Source organism: Zingiber officinale, chromosome 1B, assembly GCF_018446385.1.
Source record: "Zingiber officinale cultivar Zhangliang chromosome 1B, Zo_v1.1, whole genome shotgun sequence".
Classification (NCBI taxonomy): domain Eukaryota; kingdom Viridiplantae; phylum Streptophyta; class Magnoliopsida; order Zingiberales; family Zingiberaceae; genus Zingiber; species Zingiber officinale.
The window spans coordinates 10,912,636-10,931,808 of record NC_055986.1 but is presented as its reverse complement, the minus strand read 5'-3'; the positions used below and the strand labels follow the sequence as shown (position 1 = coordinate 10,931,808).

The following is a 19,173-nucleotide window of genomic DNA, read 5'->3' as shown; positions in this document are numbered from 1 at the left end:
TGACGTATTCAAAGTTTAGTAACTGATTAAAAAAGTTCAATTCGTCTTAAAAAAATTATTCAAATTATTAAAATGATATTTAAAGATATAAATATAATGAATAGAGTTATATTAAAAATAAGATTTGATTTCATATCATTCCGAACTCGATAACTCAATTAATTGATGGACTTAGATAGTTCAGAATGACATTGAACCATATCTTATGTGTTAATTTAGTTTTACTGATTATATTTATGTTCTCAAACATCATTGAGTCATATTGAGCATGAATCCAGTTAATTTATGTTAAAAAAATACTACTCTCAATATACATGATGAAAATAATATTTAAAATACGAATATAATTAGAAAAACTACACAAATATATAAGATCTAATTGTATGTCATTTCAAGTTCATCAGTTGGTTTTGACAGGATTTCATTTATTTATTTTTATTAAATCCATGTCTCAAAATATCATTTTCATATGTCATATTCAACACTATGATCTATTCAACTCGTCTCTAATCGAATTAAATTCTACCAATCGATTGCTACACCGAATCATTTTCAATCGATTCCTACTATTGAAAACAATAATTAGAGGGGCAAAATAAGTATTAGAACTTGATTTAATAATTTTAAAATTTTAGTATGTGATTTTAGAACATGTAGTTTGCCGTTTTATAAATGACTGTGATAGTTCTTTTTTGAAAAAAAAAAAATAATACGTGAAAATAAATTTATGAATTGCAGCCACTAAATTAAACGATAAGTAAAGGTTTTAAGAATCGTTTAAGACGAACTTGAGCAAAAATTTCAAATGATAGCACACGCATGGAATTTCCATGTTAATCTCCAACCTAAGGATCTTCTATAAGGTCTCACAAAAAAAATCACCTTATCAATTAAGAATTTATAATTACATGAATCATCATCCAAGTAGAAGATTTGAAGCATTCGCAGATTTCATAGTAAACATCATACAAATCCCTCAAATATAACCACATTCGAATTCTCCTGGGGGGCACAATACAATCAAACCATCCATCATCCTCATAAAGGATACCTTTCTCCTTTATGTACATTACCCAAATCAATGCTGAAAAAAGAGAAGAAAAAAACTAGTACTTTACCCAACTCTCCATTGTATCCAACCACCAGAGGCAGAATTAATACCCCTTCCCTAAAACATGTATCCAATCTACTAATGAATTCAGCAGCACCTCCTATAAAACAATTTTTAGTTTCTTTTTACCTCAAGCAAATGGTACCTCGATCAGCTTGGCCATCACTAAGAAGCGAAGGACCTTGTAGCCTTGACGGGCGGCACACGACGCCGAGATGGAGGGCTCATTGTTTGCGAACGATGCAACATGTCGACCATCGACGGTGTCTGATATGAATGGACAAGACTGGTAGTATTGGTGGAGTCACCGCGTGCAGTTGCTCTTTGCCATGAATGCGAGCTCAGCCCCGAGAGCACATAGGCACGGCCCGAGGCCTCGTATCTCTGCCGGCTTGCCATCCTCTCTTGCATCTCCTTCAGTTCGGCATCCAGTGACATGCACAGTGGTTCCTTCAACTTCGCTGCCAGTGACTCAGACAGTATTCTTCGACGTTCTTCGAGTATTGAAACTGCAGTAGACAGGGCACCTCGCTCGGCGGCAGCCCTGGCATTTGACATTGCTTCTGCAGCCTGGATCCGATTCTTCTCGCGGTCAACCTCGATTGAGGGAGTCTGAGACAGGACAACTTTGGGTCTCTGAACTCTCACTTCTTGAGCCTCCAGATGAACAATGCCTTTTGAAAGTGGGTCTGTGTAGCTACAGGTTATCTTAAGCAATACAGTATCCTCTCCGGCAGATGGGACATTTATAGAAACTAGAAAGTCCCTCTCTTCATCAGCATAGAGGTCGCCCACATAAATAAATCCGGCACGAGCGTTGTCGAACAACTGGTTCCTATAGCTTCCTGATTTGATGGGAGCTAGATGAACTCCAGGATGCACGCACTCGATCCCCAAGCGCATCTCTTGCAGTACCACACTCAGAATCCCACCAATGCATTGAGCAAAAGCATCCTGAATTACTATTTCTGATTCTATAAAGGAAAATGTCCCGCCAGAGGTTTCTGCAATGGCATGCATGGCGGTAGAATCATGGTCATTCCCAAAACCAAAGGTATGCACTGGTATTGCCGTTCCATTAAGAATAGAGGATGGCACAAGTGAATTGTAGTTCAATTGTGAGCGCCCATGAGCTCCACCAAAAGTTGCTCCAGCATTTGAGGAAAAAGTATAAGTGTCCTGACCATCGGAAAGAAGTATAATGCTGCACACTGGATTCTTTGCTTTCCGCTCCTCGATCACTTTGACCCCCTTCCTGAGCCCATCTGCGATGTTTGTCCCACCAATGGCCACCAGAGAATTGACAGCCTGCAAAGCTTGTTGCCGGCCGGAGTCGGACATTCGACGCAAATGGAAGAGTCTGTGAGCAGTTGATGCGAAGGCAACAACGGAAAGACGATCAGATGGCCCAAGGTTTTGAATCAAGAAACACATGGCACGCTTGAGAAGCGCCAACTTTGTGCCCGCCATGCTTCCACTGACATCTAGCACAGTGACCAGGTCAACAGGAACACGAGAATGTTGTGGCATTGTAGAACTTGATACAAGATTCTGATATGAAATCGCTTGTGAGGTTGAACGAGGAGCCTTTAAATGGACCAGGACAGAAAAATCCACTAAAGAAGCTGACTGTGGAATCGTAGAAAACTCGGGATATGTCTTTATTTCCACTGTGTTAAGGTAACCTTGGCGGGAATCTTCAGTGGCTTCAGATTGCAAATTTAGAGGCTCATCATCATTAAAGACGTCCGGTTCAGAACCACGAAAGAAGGAAGGAAACCGCTGGCGCTGCCTATTTGTAGAATCTACACGAGGAAACTGCCGCACAATGGTCATATGATTATCTTGAGGCCAGTTGACTGGGTTTACTCTGGTTCTTCCACGAGGGTGGTCAGAAGATAATGGACCTTGAAATGGAATTTCCTTCCAAGTGGCTTTGCAAAGAGGGCATACAAGGTTTCCATGGTTGACGTTTGAGGTAATGCAATGAAAGTGAAACATGTGGGAGCACTCGGCTGTGAAGAGCGCATGACCATGCCCAGTTTTCATGGATCCAAGACAAATAGCACATGTTCTCTGAAGTAAAAACGTTGCATTGTCAAAAAAAGGTTGAAGAAGTGGGCATTACTAAGTCACCATACCACATTAAAAAAAGGTTGTGTATGAAGAATGATTTTGAATGTCAAGATTCAAAGACGGATGTTGTCAATTTGCAATATTCAGAAAAAGGCTATGTTTGCCCGATCTTATGTTATTAATTTGCAATATAATTAAATTTAATTTCCAATAGTTTATCGAGTTAAAGGTTGTATGGCAAAGGAAGGGATCTCAATTAAACAATGCCATCAAACCAATCAAACAAGATCTAAAGAATGACAAGCCACATGGTATTCGTTGAAGATAGAGCAGATTCAGATAACTGCATGTCTCCAAGAAAAATAGTATGTAAGTTAATTACTTGGATGCTACTAGATTTTAATAGATACATACTTTTTGGTTATACCACCGGTGTTCCAATGTTCCATCTAAATTTAGGGCTGGTCAAGAGACTCAAGACTCAAGTTGAACCCTAAATTTTGAAAACAAGATTGTATGAACTCATTTGATTATATAGCTCTATAATTGGAAGACTTGAATTGATTTAGAAGGTGATCCCGGATAGGCTCGACTGATAAGGAGAGGGCTGGCTACAAGAATAGTTCACTTCTTTAGATGGCTCGACCGCTAGGGAGAGAGCAGAGTGAATCTTTTGTAGGCTTTGGGTCATTCACGACTTGCTGGTGATCGGCTGTAAATATTAGGGAGATTGTAGAAAAGAGGGGACCAAATAGTCTATAGTAATATTAAAAGATTTAATTGAATTAAACATTGACAATGATACAATCTTATATAAAGCTTCATGGAGTTGTAAGATGATAAGATCTGATCCATGTAACTATCTGAAATAGTAGACAAAACACAGTGATAATTGTCGAACTTCGAATTATAGTTTCACTTTTAAGCGGGGGTGTAACTGACTAAATAATTACTAATTAAAAACTAATGGAGCATAATGTTAGTCATTCAAAAGATGCATACTCCAGGCTAGCATATTGTGCCTTCAAAATCATAATAGCCTCCTGAATTTGGTCATGTGTCAGGTCAAGTAAAATGAATCCAAATATTGGCCTAATATTTTGATAAAAATTCAAACATGTCAGCTTCAGGTTAGGTCAAATTGAATTTCAGATTTCACAGGATTTCTTGAGTTTAGATCAGGTTGGTTTGGTATTTTTGTAAAGAATTCAAAAGAACATGTCAGATTCAGCTTGGGATGAGTTGAATTTCAGATTTGTGGAAATTCTTGAGTTTGAATCAAGTTGAAGGTTTCTAAAGATTTTTTCTGTTAAAGCATAGGTGTTTAGAAAAGAACAGACTTTTTTTTTTCTTTTTTCTTTTTCCTTTCGTAGATGGCTCAGCCAGTTTCTAAAGGTTAACTGTGAGAACATCTCAAGCAAACTTACAAAATTTTATTTCCATCCAAAAGAAATAAACTTATGATGTAGGAGGATCCGAAGATTTTATTATTTTTTAGAGTTATTTTCCGCTTTTACATTTTTGGATTTTGAATCCGTTTAGAGCTTTTAAGATTGTAAGTCTGTTAAGAATTTTTCATTGTGGTTAGAATTTCTTTTCTTTCTTTGATCTTATGATTTTAGGTCTATATAAGTGTCTTGTTAGTTGATGTTAGAAAGAAGTTTTTTTGTTTAATAATATTTTGTGTTGTTTATTTTACTATTTCCTGATATTCCTATGCGGAATTAACAGGTTGTAGAAAATTGCTTCCGGTATTCATGCGCGAATCAATGAATTCAATAGCCCGCAAGATAATCACTATCTCGCCCGACGTCAGTTTGTATCAAAGTTTTTTGGATCCCATGGGTGGTCGTCATGGTCATGACGCAGGTTCCAACTAACGAAGCCTTGCACCATAATTGTAGTACCCAAGATGAGATACTTGGAGATTTACAGAGACAAGTCATGGAATTATCCCAATGTCTAGCTGCGCAAGATCTTAAAGGTCATAAATTCCCTTATCTTAATTCGAATTCCACTTTTGAAAACTCCTATCGCAATTGTGAAAGTCGTGGTTGAGAGGAACAATATGGAGATATTGGGTTTCTAGTTGATCTTCTTGAGTTTTCTGGTGAGCTACGGGCTGAGGAATTTGTTGATTGGTTTAACGAAGTGAAGAGGATTTTTGATTATAAGGAACTACTCGATCGTGTGAAAATAAATATGGTTCCCATCAAATTCAAGGGTCGAGCATTGGTGTGGTGGGAGCAGTTGCGACGCTCACAAGATAGACAGGGCAAAGTCAAGATCATCGATTGAGAGATTATGAAGAAAAAGATGAAAAGTCACTTTCTTCTCGTTGGATACACTCAATCTCTATCTCAGCGACTTCGTACTTTAACACAGAATGCAGGTTTTCAACGTGCCATACTTAGTGAAAAGTCACAGAATCGAAAGTCGATGATTAGGGGTGATAAAAACCGTTGGCCAACTTACCTTCAAGATTCATGTTCTATGCAACAGTCACTACATGACAATAATTTGTTGTTGAGGAAGACGTGGAAGATGAGACAGAGGTGACTAATGATCCAGTTTATGATGATGAAGACGTGGATGAAGTTATCGATAAAGCTGGCGACGGCGTGTTGCCGGTTTCAAACACTGAGAATTCCCTCGATAGAGGCACCATTGGCAGAAAACATCTTCTAGGTTTGAATTATATTCAAAATGATGAGAAAGAGGAGACTCCGGATGGTGGATTAGTTGAGGATGTAATGCATGTCATATTGGAGGACAGTGCGGAGAAGTTTCTTAAAGATGAGGAAGAATCTAAACATGTGATTTTCAACCTACGGATACAAAGGAGTTCACAGAGGCTCTAGTTGCTCGGTTGAGGTCAGCATGATTGGACAATATGAGAAGAATTTAACAGATTTGTCTCTAACTAGCTTGAAGAATGCGAGAAGAAGGGATTTTGGGTTATGGGCAATACTTGTAGGTTACAGAAGTTAAGATCGATCACCGTTAACCATTGCAACAAACTCACAAAGATAGGCTTGCAAGCTATTGCAAAAGGTTCACCTTTTCTGAAGCAGATCTTTGTCCGCAAATCTTGTGACCTATCTAATGCTGGTTTAGTTTCTTTTATTGAAAAGGCAAGGGCACTTGAGAGTTTGCATATCGAGGAACGGTGAATCTAAATGGTTAGAATTTGACAGCTAAAAAGTTAATGCTAAATGGCCAGAATCTGGCCAGCTAGAATCAATACATGCAAGTGTACACATGGGTATTTTAGTAATATCATATGTGTACATTAATTACATGCATGTACATGCATGCATTCTAATTGGAGGATAAAAAATTCTAGCTGACCAGATTCTGGCCAACAAGAATTACCGAAAGTTAGGTATTATTAATGATATTTACACATAACAAATTACTAATTAGCCCTAAATTAAATTACTGATTATTTCCGCCTTTTACTTTCTTGCAGAACTTGAAATCAGCTGGAAAATTTATTGGGAATTGTTAATAGCATTTGCCCATAAAAAATTAATAATTAGCTATTAATTATACTACTCATGATGACTTTAACTAGTTTAGAAAGTTGAAAATCACAACACTAATTTTATTTTTCTTCTTCTCTATTAAAAACTATGGAGACTTCATAAATAGGGATTCTTTGATGGTAGAAAGTTTTGGTTTTGATGACGAAAGTTTGTTCAAGGAAAATTCAGAACATGAACACCAATCCAACTTAGACGAAGTCGACAGTACTCAGATTGTGGAAGGATTCTCGAATAATTTAAATGTTGATGTCGGACCTTCACCGAATATGATATTTGATAGTATTGATAGTATGTTCATAGTTTATCAAGAACATGCCTGACTCAAAGGCTTTATCTTTGCAAAGAGAGCAACTCACAAGGTTAGTGGAGAAGATAAGTATGCAGTGATTATTTGTGATAGGGGTAGAAAATGACGGTTTGAAATTTCTTCAAAGAGAATAGATTGCCCATCTAGAATTAACGCAATCAAGCAAGTAAACGGGTGTTGGGTGGTTTCAAAAATATGCATAAACCACAACCATGATCTCAATCCTGAAATGTTAATTTTAATGCCAAGACATAGGTCTTTGTAAGTGAACATGAAGAGACAGTTAGAAGCTAACGACAAGTTCAAGCTGATCTTTCCAACAAAATAGATGACACGCATGCCACGTTTGGAAAGCAATTGACAGAAATCATGGATTTCTTAAAGAACCCTCCTGGTAATGTCAAAAAGGGAGAAAGCAGCTCAAGAAGACCATCTCCTCCTCCAAGTCAATCTGGAGGAAGAGGACCAAGTCACTCATCGTTTCATCCATATAGAAGATAGCCAATTATGTATTAATTGAATGTTATGCTTTATGCCAGTTCAATAGTTATTCAGTTGTTTATAAAAATCTTCTTGTTTAAATTTTGACAACACCAAAAAAGGGGGAAATTGTTAAGAAAAATAATTCATAGTTTTGGTGATGATTGAACTGAAACAAGAACTCATTTGGAGTTGAGAATCAAACTGATCTGATCCTTCAAGAAAACCATACAGATAATTTGATGATTGATTTGTAGCCAGACTATCTTTAGATTATATATTAATAAAGGGTTTAATCATGCCATCTTGGAAATGCAATTAATCATTAATATATAGAGAGAAATAATTTTTAAAAATTAAATATCAAAATAGGTGGAAAAGGATATAATTGATTCATAAAATATGATATTACTTGGACACCCTTAATAATGATCCTAAAAAATATAAAAAAGTTCATGCTAGCAGCCATATTCTAGCTATTTAGAACTGTCCATTGAGGAATGCCACTAGTTAACTCTTATGGGTGTCATTGGTGCTCTTACACGCAACCCAGAGTTGAAGTCACTATCTCTAATGAGAGGCTTAGGTATTAAAGATATAGATTTTGCTCCAGCCCAACTGCCATCATGTAAGTCACTTGAGTCCTTGACCATTCAAAACTATTCTGGTGTCATGATTGCTAGCTTACAAGCGGTTGGGAAAATATGTCAGGTTATAGAAAGTCGACTTTAGTTGTCAAGCTGCAGTCATAGATGCTTCGCTTATTCCACTGATCCAGAGCTCTGAAATAGGTATTGTGGGAGGTCAGATCTCCTAGTTCATAAAAAAATGGATTAGGAGATGGATCACTTGTTATTAAAGTTGGATCGTAGTCGCGATCCGACTGTAATTGATTGCGATTTCTCTCTGGATTCACCGTCCCCCTAGGTTGTAGTTTGGATCAGGACAGGTGGTCGGAGGCCGCCCCTCCCGGCAACCTGGCCACTTGTCCACCGCCAATGGCCTTCAGCCATCCGCCCTGACCCACACTATAACTTAGGGGGACAATAAACCCAGGGAAGGATCGCAACCAATTGCGACCAGATCGTGACCGCAATTACAAGTGGTTCATCCTTTGGTCTATTTTTTTTTGGACTAGAGGATTTGGTCTCGTATTATGGAGGTCAATTTAAGTGGTTGCGTTAATGTCTTTGATGCCCTGGTCAATATATTGGTTAAGGCACATGGAAGCACTCTCAGGATGCATAAGCTTGATGGTTGCAAAAAAACCACTGATAGAAACATCATACTTTCAATTGACTCTAACTTCTATTTGAACTGCAGCGGATGCTAAGTAGATTTTACTAATTTAGTGTCAGAAAATCTTCTTCCTCGGTTACCACTAATATTATTCTAAATTCGAAGATGAATTATTTTTCAACTTGGAGTGACTAATGCAAGATGATCAAAAGATTGTCTTTTTTTAAGTTATTTTTCTCTTTTATATTTTTAGATTTAGAGATTTTAGGATGATAAGTTTGTTAAGAATTTTTCATTTTTGTTAGAATTTTTATCGTTTATCTGAAACTTAGGATTTTGGATTTATATAATCATCTTGTTAGTTAATGTTAGAAAGAGTTTTTTTTTGTTTAATAATAGGTTCGATATTGTTATTTATTTTTTTATTTTTTAGTATTCCTCTATTAAAATGGTAGATGATTACTTCAACTAAGATAAAGTAGTTACTTGAGCAAGACGGTTTCATTCTCTTAGAAAATATATGCAAAAAATTATAAGGCACAGGAAGCAACCAAAAACAAAAGACTAGTCCTCACATGAGGCAGGCAGCCGCCCTTTCGAGGCTTGTGAAAGCACCAGCACATTAATAAAGAGAAAACAGAGGCGGTAGGGTTTCCCTTTTTGATTGGGCAAACTAAATTGGTCCTCAATTAAAAAGAAAAGAAAGATCGATAAAAGCAAACGCCAAAAGAGTATTCCACCTTCGTAGTCAATGTTTGAAAGTGCCTTGTAAAGAATTTAAAAATAAAAAGAAAGACGGCGAGCAAATTCGTATAGGAAGTGGGTAAAGGGTAAAATATGCTAGTAAAAAAAAATGAATAAGTTGGCGCTTCACAATTCGTCTCAATGTCAAGACGGAGAAAATAAATTATGAATAACTACTAATTTTTAGAATAATAATTAACACATAAAAAAAATATTTAAGTCGAGATTCGAATCCTAAACCGATGACAATAACTCATGCGTTAATCACTAGACCATCCCAAGAGGATGATAAAAGGGAAAATATGATTCGGCATTGAATGGGAAAAAAACAGAACAATTTTATGCTCGCACCGAAAAAAATCTACAGTAGAGAGACAAAGAAAGGAGTCGAGAAATCGTACCTTGGACGATCTGCTGCCGGATTTAGGTATTCGAAGGCCGTCGGAGGATGGCGTAGGCGTCGACGTCGTCCGCGATATGATCTGCGACGCGTTCATCGACGACTGCGGCGAAGATGACGCAGTCGCCGCGGCGACGGAGGCCCTCCGCCCCTCGGCGGACGCACCGCGGCGAACCATGTCGCCCTCCTCGTCGCCCATTGGTCTGGGGACGTGAACGCAGAGGTTCAAACCCAGCGTCCTCTTCGCGTTTCTCCAGGCGCTTCCCATCCTGCCCCCCTTCTCCTCTTCCTCACTCTCCTCGACAATTCCTTTCAGATCCAGCACGCAGAAGAAAAGAAAATCCCGCCTTTTGTACCTCCCAGAGCAGGATCCGATGTCGGAAGAAGATTCCAAAATACTCTTAAGTATTCGTCGACTTTTTCGCGTAGCATGGTCTTATACTAGGGTTGGTAGGGGAGGCGCGGAAGCAATGGGGTTGAGGCGGCGCCGACGGCGGCGGTGTGGGCCGGGTCAGCGATAGGAGCGGGTAAGAGAGGATGAGTTGGAGTCTCCTTCGGTGGCAGCTGCCATTGCAGACAAATTTTGACCTCGAAGGAGAAAAGGAGGAGAAATTATCCCAGCGGACGTGTTGAGGAGGGAAACGGAGGGAGGAGAAGAAATAAAATCTATAAAAGGAACCCGCTGAGAGTGGTTTTGACTTTTTGGAATTTGACCTCCATTAAATTTAAACATGTGCCTTATTTAAATCGTTTCTCATGCAAACACCAAAATTATACCCTAACGGCCGAACCTTCTTAATTTTGGAGGCATATATGAATGGAGGGTTAGTTTTGATAAATTAAGAGATGATTTTTTTTCTTAACGAGTGGTTGAATTATGCTAGATTGATGGACTGTTTAATTGATATAATTTGGATAGCTAATACTAAATAAAAAAAAAAAAAATCAAAATACAACATTGGGTTATGGTATAGCTAGCGAGAGGATACCATGTCGTCTAAGCACCCATAATTCGACTCATAATTAAAAATAACAATAGGTTAAATTTATATCAGATTTTATATCTTCCGTCTTCCTACGGTATAATATATTAATTCTCATAACCATATTAATTAAAAGATCAGATATCTTTTATCCTAATAATTTTTCTTCTTTCTATCTAACTATTACCATCAATGATGGATCCAGTAATTTAAACATGGAGGGATGATTTTTACACGGAACAAGGGACAGTATCTTCTATCTCCCAGTGGAACTCTATAATATTAAGGGTTCCATAGCCGGTAAAGGGGGGCGACCTGCTGATGCCGCCCCCCTTCTGGATCCGCCCCTGCCATCTAACATATTTCCAATATTAATAAAAAAATAGTTAATAATTTTTTAGATTATTTTTTCATATATATATATATAATTTAATTAGATATTGATAATTCCTCCTATCCTCTCGAATTGTTCGTCTAATTTGGATGAAATTGTTATTTCTATTCCTAAGTTTTGCATGATATTATAAAATCGAGATATTGGACTGTTACTAGTATTTATGAATTTATCATATATGGCTTGTGAATTTATTTAATAGAATTAAATTAATCATTTTTTAAAATTAATCTATTTGAAGGCTTGAATCTCAGGCCAGCTTAAAAAACATCAAAATTATGATCAATTAATTTTTGAAATTTTGTTGGAAGACTTTCATGCGGTCTCTAGTAAATATTAATATCGTCCAAATTTACACATTCCTGCTGACTCAACAGGGTGGCCAATGACAAAATTATATATATAAAAAAATCTCTCTTGTTTTTTCAAAACTACCAAAATCATAAGGTTTTATATTCTAACCATTCATCTCTAGCCCACAGGATATAAGTAAGGATCTAATTGTTCAAGTCCTTTTATATATATATATATATATATAACAAAAATAAATTTGGACGAGTGGAGAAAGTGAAAATTTCACCATGCGCCATGTTTCATGCAAGGAATTTGGATGAGTGCTATGTGTGTGACTGACTGACTCACTCACCCCCTCATTTTCATTTGAATAGTGGTCTACTTCGCAATCTTCGCTGCATGTTCCCACTCATTTTGACTTTGCTCAATCTCATTTAGAGAGACAAAATCCACTACCGCTACGGAAGTGGACCACTCAATTCATGTTGCCAACAGCTTGTGTTCTACTTTCTTTAGTCTGAGCTAGTGTTCGTCGTTAGCAATTTTTTCGATGGTCTTGGTCCGCGTAAAACAATCTTAAATCCAGAAATTTGTTAAGGGTGATTTTGACATTTGAAAAGTATTCAGACAGTGACAAAAACTTACAGTTGTCTTTAGCAATTTATCTTATCCTTCTCAATTCTTGTTTGTGTGAAACTATTATAAATGTAGTAATGATAAATTCAACATGCTTAAAATCATATGTAAAATATAAAAAAATGATACAGAAAATATTAATGCCATGTTTAAATTTGAAAGAACATGAGTGAAATATAGAATTTAAGATTATTAATTGTTTGAATTTACAAGAACATGGAGTTGTGCATGAGATTTTAGATTATGTGAAAAAAAAAACAAAGGAAGTTGAGAAAATGAGATGATATTTTTGGGACGAGAATGTTACGGATAACAATACAATTTAGAAGGTTGTATCATGAAAAGCATGGTTAATTTTTTTTTTAAAAAAAAGAAAAATATTCTTTAGATGACATTTAACGTGTCCCAAGAGAAGGTAAAGACGGCAAGGTGAGAATTCGGTTAATTGGATTATTTTGATATTAATTTTATATAATTTTTTATTATTATTTTAAATAAATTTAGTTAATTTGAAATAATCAATTCAGTTAATTTGATTTTAATAATATTTTAATTTAATTCGATTAGTCAATACTAAAACGATTTTTGATTAATTCAATTAATTTATGGATCGAATTAATCGAATATTTACTTTACATATAAATGTGTTAAAAATATATGGACAAATGAGTACCCAACTGATGATGATAATGCAAGTTAGAATGCATTCTAAATTAGTCAAAATCTTACAAAGGAAAATAGTATTGTTATTGAATTGTAGCAGTCAATTTCTTACTGCCAGCTATATACGAAAATAAGTAAGAAGGAAAATGAAAATTTCCTATATCTTTGTTCAATGTCATCGATCAAACGTGGCATAAAGAAGTTGAATGCACATGGCCGTCTTCTTAAGCATTAAGGAACTTTAATAATACAAACATTGAATGAAAAAACTTTGTCGACAAATTAGATTTAATAGTCTTCTAGAGAATTTCATTCATATGGACAATTTTAATTACTGTAATGATAATAAGTAGTAAATCTCAACTATTTGACGTCTATATTGTTTACTTACTGTTTAACCGTCCTTATGAATAGTGTCTTAGCAGCAAGACATTCCAACAGATTATGCACAAATTCTATCTTTCACATCAAGATTTATACGAATAGTGTTGCTGATTGTATTAAGCAATAGACATTTGATAATAGATGCCCGCAAGTGGAAAATCTATCAGTTGAGATTTCCACGCTACCTGAAAGCAACGCAAAACCACCCTCCTTGATCTATGCAAGCTATATGCTTATCTAATCGTAAGACAGGACATGATCTGGATGTAGCACAACTTGCAATTCTCAAAAAGGCATCGAGATAAGACCTAATCAAACATTCAATGTTTGTGAGAACTACTGACCGTCTATTCCGACAAGCTTGTTAATCTACAATAACTACGACCATATTTCATTCTCCATGGAAGCTATCAAACTATCAAAGCTAGTCACCTGAGATACATTGGGTGTCTGCGCTGATTTTAAATCAGGATCTTTACCCTGATCATGCCCTAGAATTTGATCCATTCTGTCATTTGACAAACTCGGCTCATATCTGATGGGACTACGATTAATGACAGGAGCAGAGCTAGTAGCTATAGTTGCATCAGTTCCATAAAGTAAATTATCACAATGCAGTGGTGGAGAAGGAACTAATAGAGACTGATGGTTATTGTTGAAGCCAAAGTCAGAAAGGGTAGGATCTTCGAGTTCAGATTGCAAACTAGCCAGCAGATCTTCCCAACTCTTCTCCATAATATCTGTTGCTGTTATCAAAGGTACTGTAGAACTTTCAACTTGGGCTACTGTACTCTCAGAATATAAAGTTGTTTGCATCTGATCTGGTATAACAGGCGATACTACCAAGACATCCTCAGATCTCAATTGCCCTTGATTGCAATAAGGAATCTGAGGTGACACTGTTGTATAAGTAGACTTCTGTTGCACAGCTCTTTGAGCTCGATTATGATGGGAAATATTGTTCTGGGAATGGCTAGCAATGACAGCAGATCCAGATTGCATAGACCCTAAGCTTCTTGATCTCGCATGAGAATGCATACGTTGAGAATTTAATGCAGGAAGATGGACCTCATTCTGCACATGTTGCAGCCTAGGATTAAGTGAGGGCCTCGTTAGCTGTTGGCCGAGTTGCAGGTTACGAGAAGATGCAATATAAGGTTGACATTGGTTTACAATGTCGGTTAGATCTGAGTTTGAGATGGTTGAGCATTTCTGGAGTGAACTTGATCTTAAAGGAACCATATTGGAATGACTTAGTGGTACTGCATTTCTGTACGTTGGGATATTAAATGAATCATTTGTTGAGTTCAGTGGATGTGCAGTGGTTGTGTTCTTCTGTTTGAAGTACTTCCTCCAAGATTTCCATCTTTCTTCTTTATCACTAGCATGGCAATGATCTCTGTCAAAATTACCATTGCCCCAATAACTGCAAGGGGCTGGAGAATCACAGACATAACAATGGCACTGCATTAGGTAACAAAATATCAGCCCATTGATGCATACGAAAGTACAAGAGAAAAATCTTAAATTTTCTAGTGTGTTAGGTATCTTTGACATATTGACCTGAGATTTTAATGTTTTAGGAAAATAAATATCAAATTTGAGCATAAAGGTAAGACTCACCAAGTGACAATACTCTCTGTGTGATGATGAGGCAAAAGGGTATGTAGCACACTGATCTCGTGAGTGTGGGTAATCACGGCAAGCCACCTATAAATGATAGATATGAGTTTTTTTTAAAAACAAAAAAAATGAAATCCCTACTCCATGCTTCATAAGATATGCAGCTTTTTTCACCAACAAAAAGATATGCAGCTCTAGGGCAAGGAGAAGCAACAATGTATTTGAAATATTAGCTGCAAAAAAGAATGTCGATTTTGGATAATCCAAAGTCTGTTTAAGTATGCAAAATGTCACCTGCACTGCTAGATTGAATGATTGAAGACAAGTAATTTAGTCGTTCATCATGACTCAGGAAAAAATACTAATAAAACAAATTAGTCACAAGAATCTTTCACTGTCAGCTTCATGTAAGCTTATCTATAGATGCCAAAATGAACAAGTGGCCAAACATCATATTTATGACATTCAATTAACAGTGAGGAACAGGATATGCAATTAAAACTGCAAAGGTTCTTGCACTTAGAATCAACCAAGTTGGCAGAAGGCAACTACGCTCGCCCCAACGCCCTCGCCAATCCGTCCCAGGTCAACACGGAGAAGGTAAATCACAGGTGGCTACTAACCCTTGGAATAGTGACTAGCGCATTAAGGAGATATTTACCTCGACTATGCCGAGATTTGAACTCCAGACCTTAAGTTGGTAGCACCTCATGCGCTAGCCACTAGACCGTGCCAAGGAGACTGCACTTGGAATCAACCAAGATAATGAACAAGAGCGTCCATCTAAAAGTACAAAATATGTTTTGCATGAAAAACTTTAATCAAGAATGTAAAACAAAAATAAATCTTTACATTATTATCATTTCATATTGGGCAATGTATATCCATTGCAGATAACAAACAGATTGCCCAATGCATAAACGTCATTTCTTTATGCTTTAATATATGAGATTGTATGACTGTACACACTATCCTTCACAAGAGCAAGACCATGGTTTCCGAAAACTTCATAGCAGCATAAGTAGTAACTAACACAAAAACTTTAACAACTATGAAAATGAAATGCCAACTAAATTAATTGTTTAATACAAATTATTGTCTTAATTTTTTTAAAAAAAAAACAGGTACTATTCCATCTAATTATTTTGTTTCTCAACTTGTTTACTAAGAACTAAGATTAATTTGTGCAGATCTCTCTGAATCCTTCTTGCAATCACCATATCTAATAGTTCAACTCTTTTCTTAAGTGTTCCTACACTTCCTATTACAAGTTGAAGTCCATTTATTAACTTGCACAATTCAGACTAATCCAAGAATTCTGGATTTTAAGTCACACTTGGAATATGATTGGCTCACTTCAGGACATCCTCTTAAATCCACTTGCAATTTGAGAAGCTTGGATGATGAAGGAACCTAGAGTTGCTTTAGGTAAGCACCTAGCCTTACAAAAACTCCATAACATATACACTGCACCATGTTCCTGACTTAAAACATATTCTATTTAATCACCGAGGAAAATTATTTCCAAGAGAGTAAAGCTTAGGCATCGAGTTACACCAAGTTCAAGAAATAAGCACTAGGAAGCAAGTTTCTAACGTGAATACTGCTGGTGTAGTAAACCTGGCAACTTCATATTGGATTAGCATTGTTTAATCTCCTGGCTATGAGATATTGACAAAATGACATGCAAGATTATCAATTTTTAAAGAAATATATATTTCTCATGTTCAACAGTATCAAAGGTTTAAAACTTCAATGAACAGAAACAGAATGCTTTAGAATGTTCAATGAGGAAGCTTTCAAGAATGATGCTACTACTGATCTATGCTAGGAGTCATGCAAGCATAACGAGCATGAAGCCAATATTTGAACAGATTTAAACGCATCGTAAGGAAAAATAGGGAAAAGGAAAAGAAACCGGAGTGATCCTTACCTGCCCCTTCTCCGCTAGGACAAGCAGATCATCATCTTCTTCATCTCCACCTAAATTCTTATCTTCAGCAGCTACGGCAGGCTTGTCCGGGTCTGCTTCCAGCACCAAGCACTCATCATCATCCTCATCGTCCCGCTTACTCAGACCCAAAGGCTCTGGGTTCAGCCGTCGTTTCTTTACAGCAGGGAGCGAGAACTCGTCCACTACGACAACATCGTCAGATTCATCCACCCGCCGCCCCACCGCGCGATCAAGCAGCTCGTCTACCCAGTCGAAAGAGCGGCGATCGGTCCTCCCCCGACCATAATCCTCCTCCTCATCGGAGCTTATATCGACGACGAAGCGCTCCATTCCCTTGGCCTCGACGACTCCAGTTGACTAAGAAAGGGTTTTCCAAGAGCAACTCGATTCCGCACAAAAAGCAGGTTTTTCCACATCTCGCATCCAAGAAACTTACAAATTCCCCGGGCCGCGATTATCAAAAAGTCCCATTCTCGCACAATCAAAAATTCACCCGACACTACAGCAAACACAGATCAGGCAAAGAAAAACAGCGCTTTACCGATTGAAATCAGCAATCACCCGAGATCAAACAAAGCAGCAGTCGACGAGAGAGGCGGCCTTTTCCCCTCGCATTATCTTGCCGGGATTTCCATCGGAGCAAAACCGTAGAGACTAGAGAGGCAGGGGAAGGGTTTCCGAGTTGGAACCACAACATATATCCTGCGGCTCCATCGGATCCGGATTTATTTCCAACTCCAGACCGATTCGATCTCGGAATTTAATTAGCCATCGAATTAAATTCGAAATAATAATAATAATAATAATAATAATAATAATAATAAAATCTGGTTGCAACCGCCGGTCGTAGTCCTGCCACAAAAGTTGAAAATTATTAATAATTAATTACGTAAAATGATATACAAATACCATGCTGATTCTCCATTTTCCCCCAAATATCAATGGCGTTGACCCATTCCTGAGTCTTGTGCTTCTAGAACCATCCCATTTTATTATCAAATATTTAATAATATACGTCACAATATTATATATCAGTATTTAATTAAATATCAATCATCATTTTATTTAGTCTTAAATTATACAAACTGTTTAATAATAATATAAATGGATAAGATAATCATAGATATAGTATGTTTATCCCATTTCCATTTAAAGGCTATCCACTTGTTATTTATTATTAGTTATCATGTTAAAATTAAAAAGTAAAAAAAAACAATTTTCTCCTTTCCATTTATGCTATAAATGAGAAAAATAATTTTTTTAAATATATATTTTACTCTTAAATTTTGAGTAAATTTTTCTAGTGTTTAATGAATTTTTTAAACACAATTTTGATTTAATTTTCTAGAATGCCCTGATGTTTTAGAAATTTTCACATTCATGCCATTTTACCCTCAATTAAACAACATTAGTACTTTATGAATAAAACTAAAAGCGTGATAAAAATGTGGCGTTGTATAAATTAAAATTGTCATCTTATTGTTTCATTAATTGTAAGGGCATAAATGAATGCGAATTGTATAATATTTTAAATTTTTACATTTCATAACTAAAAAAATATCTTTATAGAAAGCTTTTAATACATATTTTAACTTTTTCATTGTTAACTAAGTTACTTATTGGTTAATCAATACGAGTGTTTTGGTGATACTTTTTTTTTAAAGGATATTTTGGTATTAAGAAAATGTTAGAGCATTTAAAAATACCCAAAATTTTAGGCAATATTTTGACTATTTTAAATAGCATTTTACTTTACTAAGTTTATGAAATACTTAAATTAAATTACGTATCATAGTTTTAAAATCACTAAATCATATATCTAATTCTATTTTTATCCATGTTAGTATTATTCTAGTCAACTGCTACAATTATAACAATAAAATAAATTATCTATTTATGTTAAAAAATTATTACTTTCAATATAAAGATAAATTGATATTTAAAAATATGAATATAATTAAAAGAACTAAAATAGTTACATTATATAAATTAAAATTGTCATCTTATTGTTTCATTAATTGCAAGGGCATTGATGAATGCAGATGGCATAACAATTTAAATTTTAAAATTTAAAATATGATTTTAACATTTCATAATTAACAAAATATCTTTATCGAAAGCTTTTAATACATATTTTAAGTTTTACATTCTTATCTAAGTTATTTATTGGTTAATGAATACGAGTGTTTTGGTGATAAATTTTTTTAAAGGATATTTTGGTATTAAGAAAATGTTAGAGCATTTAAAAATATCCAAAATTTTAGGCAAGATTTGGACTATTTTAAATAGCATTTTACTTTAAATACTTAAATTATGTATCATAATTTTAAAATTATT

The 19,173-nt window shown here is 35.9% G+C and overlaps 2 protein-coding genes across 3 annotated transcripts; both read right to left on the bottom strand.

Annotated features, from left to right (window-relative positions):
• Window positions 1–903: 903 nt before the first annotated feature.
• Window positions 904–10,542, bottom strand: LOC122050607 (E3 ubiquitin-protein ligase WAV3-like). The gene is made up of 2 exons (XM_042611502.1): window positions 9,907–10,542; window positions 904–3,187 (listed from the first exon to the last, which is right to left on the bottom strand). Exons 1-2 carry the CDS (start codon window positions 10,171–10,173, stop codon window positions 1,277–1,279), a joined length of 2,178 nt encoding a protein of 725 aa, XP_042467436.1. The 5' UTR covers window positions 10,174–10,542; the 3' UTR covers window positions 904–1,276.
• A 2,789-nt stretch (window positions 10,543–13,331) lies between these two features.
• LOC122050613 lies at window positions 13,332–17,537 on the bottom strand. Of its 2 annotated transcripts, none has more exons than XM_042611509.1 (3): window positions 16,816–17,537; window positions 14,883–14,969; window positions 13,332–14,723 (listed from the first exon to the last, which is right to left on the bottom strand). In XM_042611509.1, the coding sequence occupies exons 1-3, from the start codon at window positions 17,164–17,166 to the stop codon at window positions 13,638–13,640; spliced, it is 1,524 nt and encodes a 507-aa protein (XP_042467443.1). In that variant the 5' UTR covers window positions 17,167–17,537; the 3' UTR covers window positions 13,332–13,637. The 2 variants fall into 2 exon arrangements, with proteins under 2 accessions (XP_042467443.1, XP_042467445.1); XM_042611511.1 differs by lacking the exon at window positions 16,816–17,537 and adding an exon at window positions 15,544–15,975.
• Between the last annotated feature and the right edge of the window lie 1,636 nt (window positions 17,538–19,173).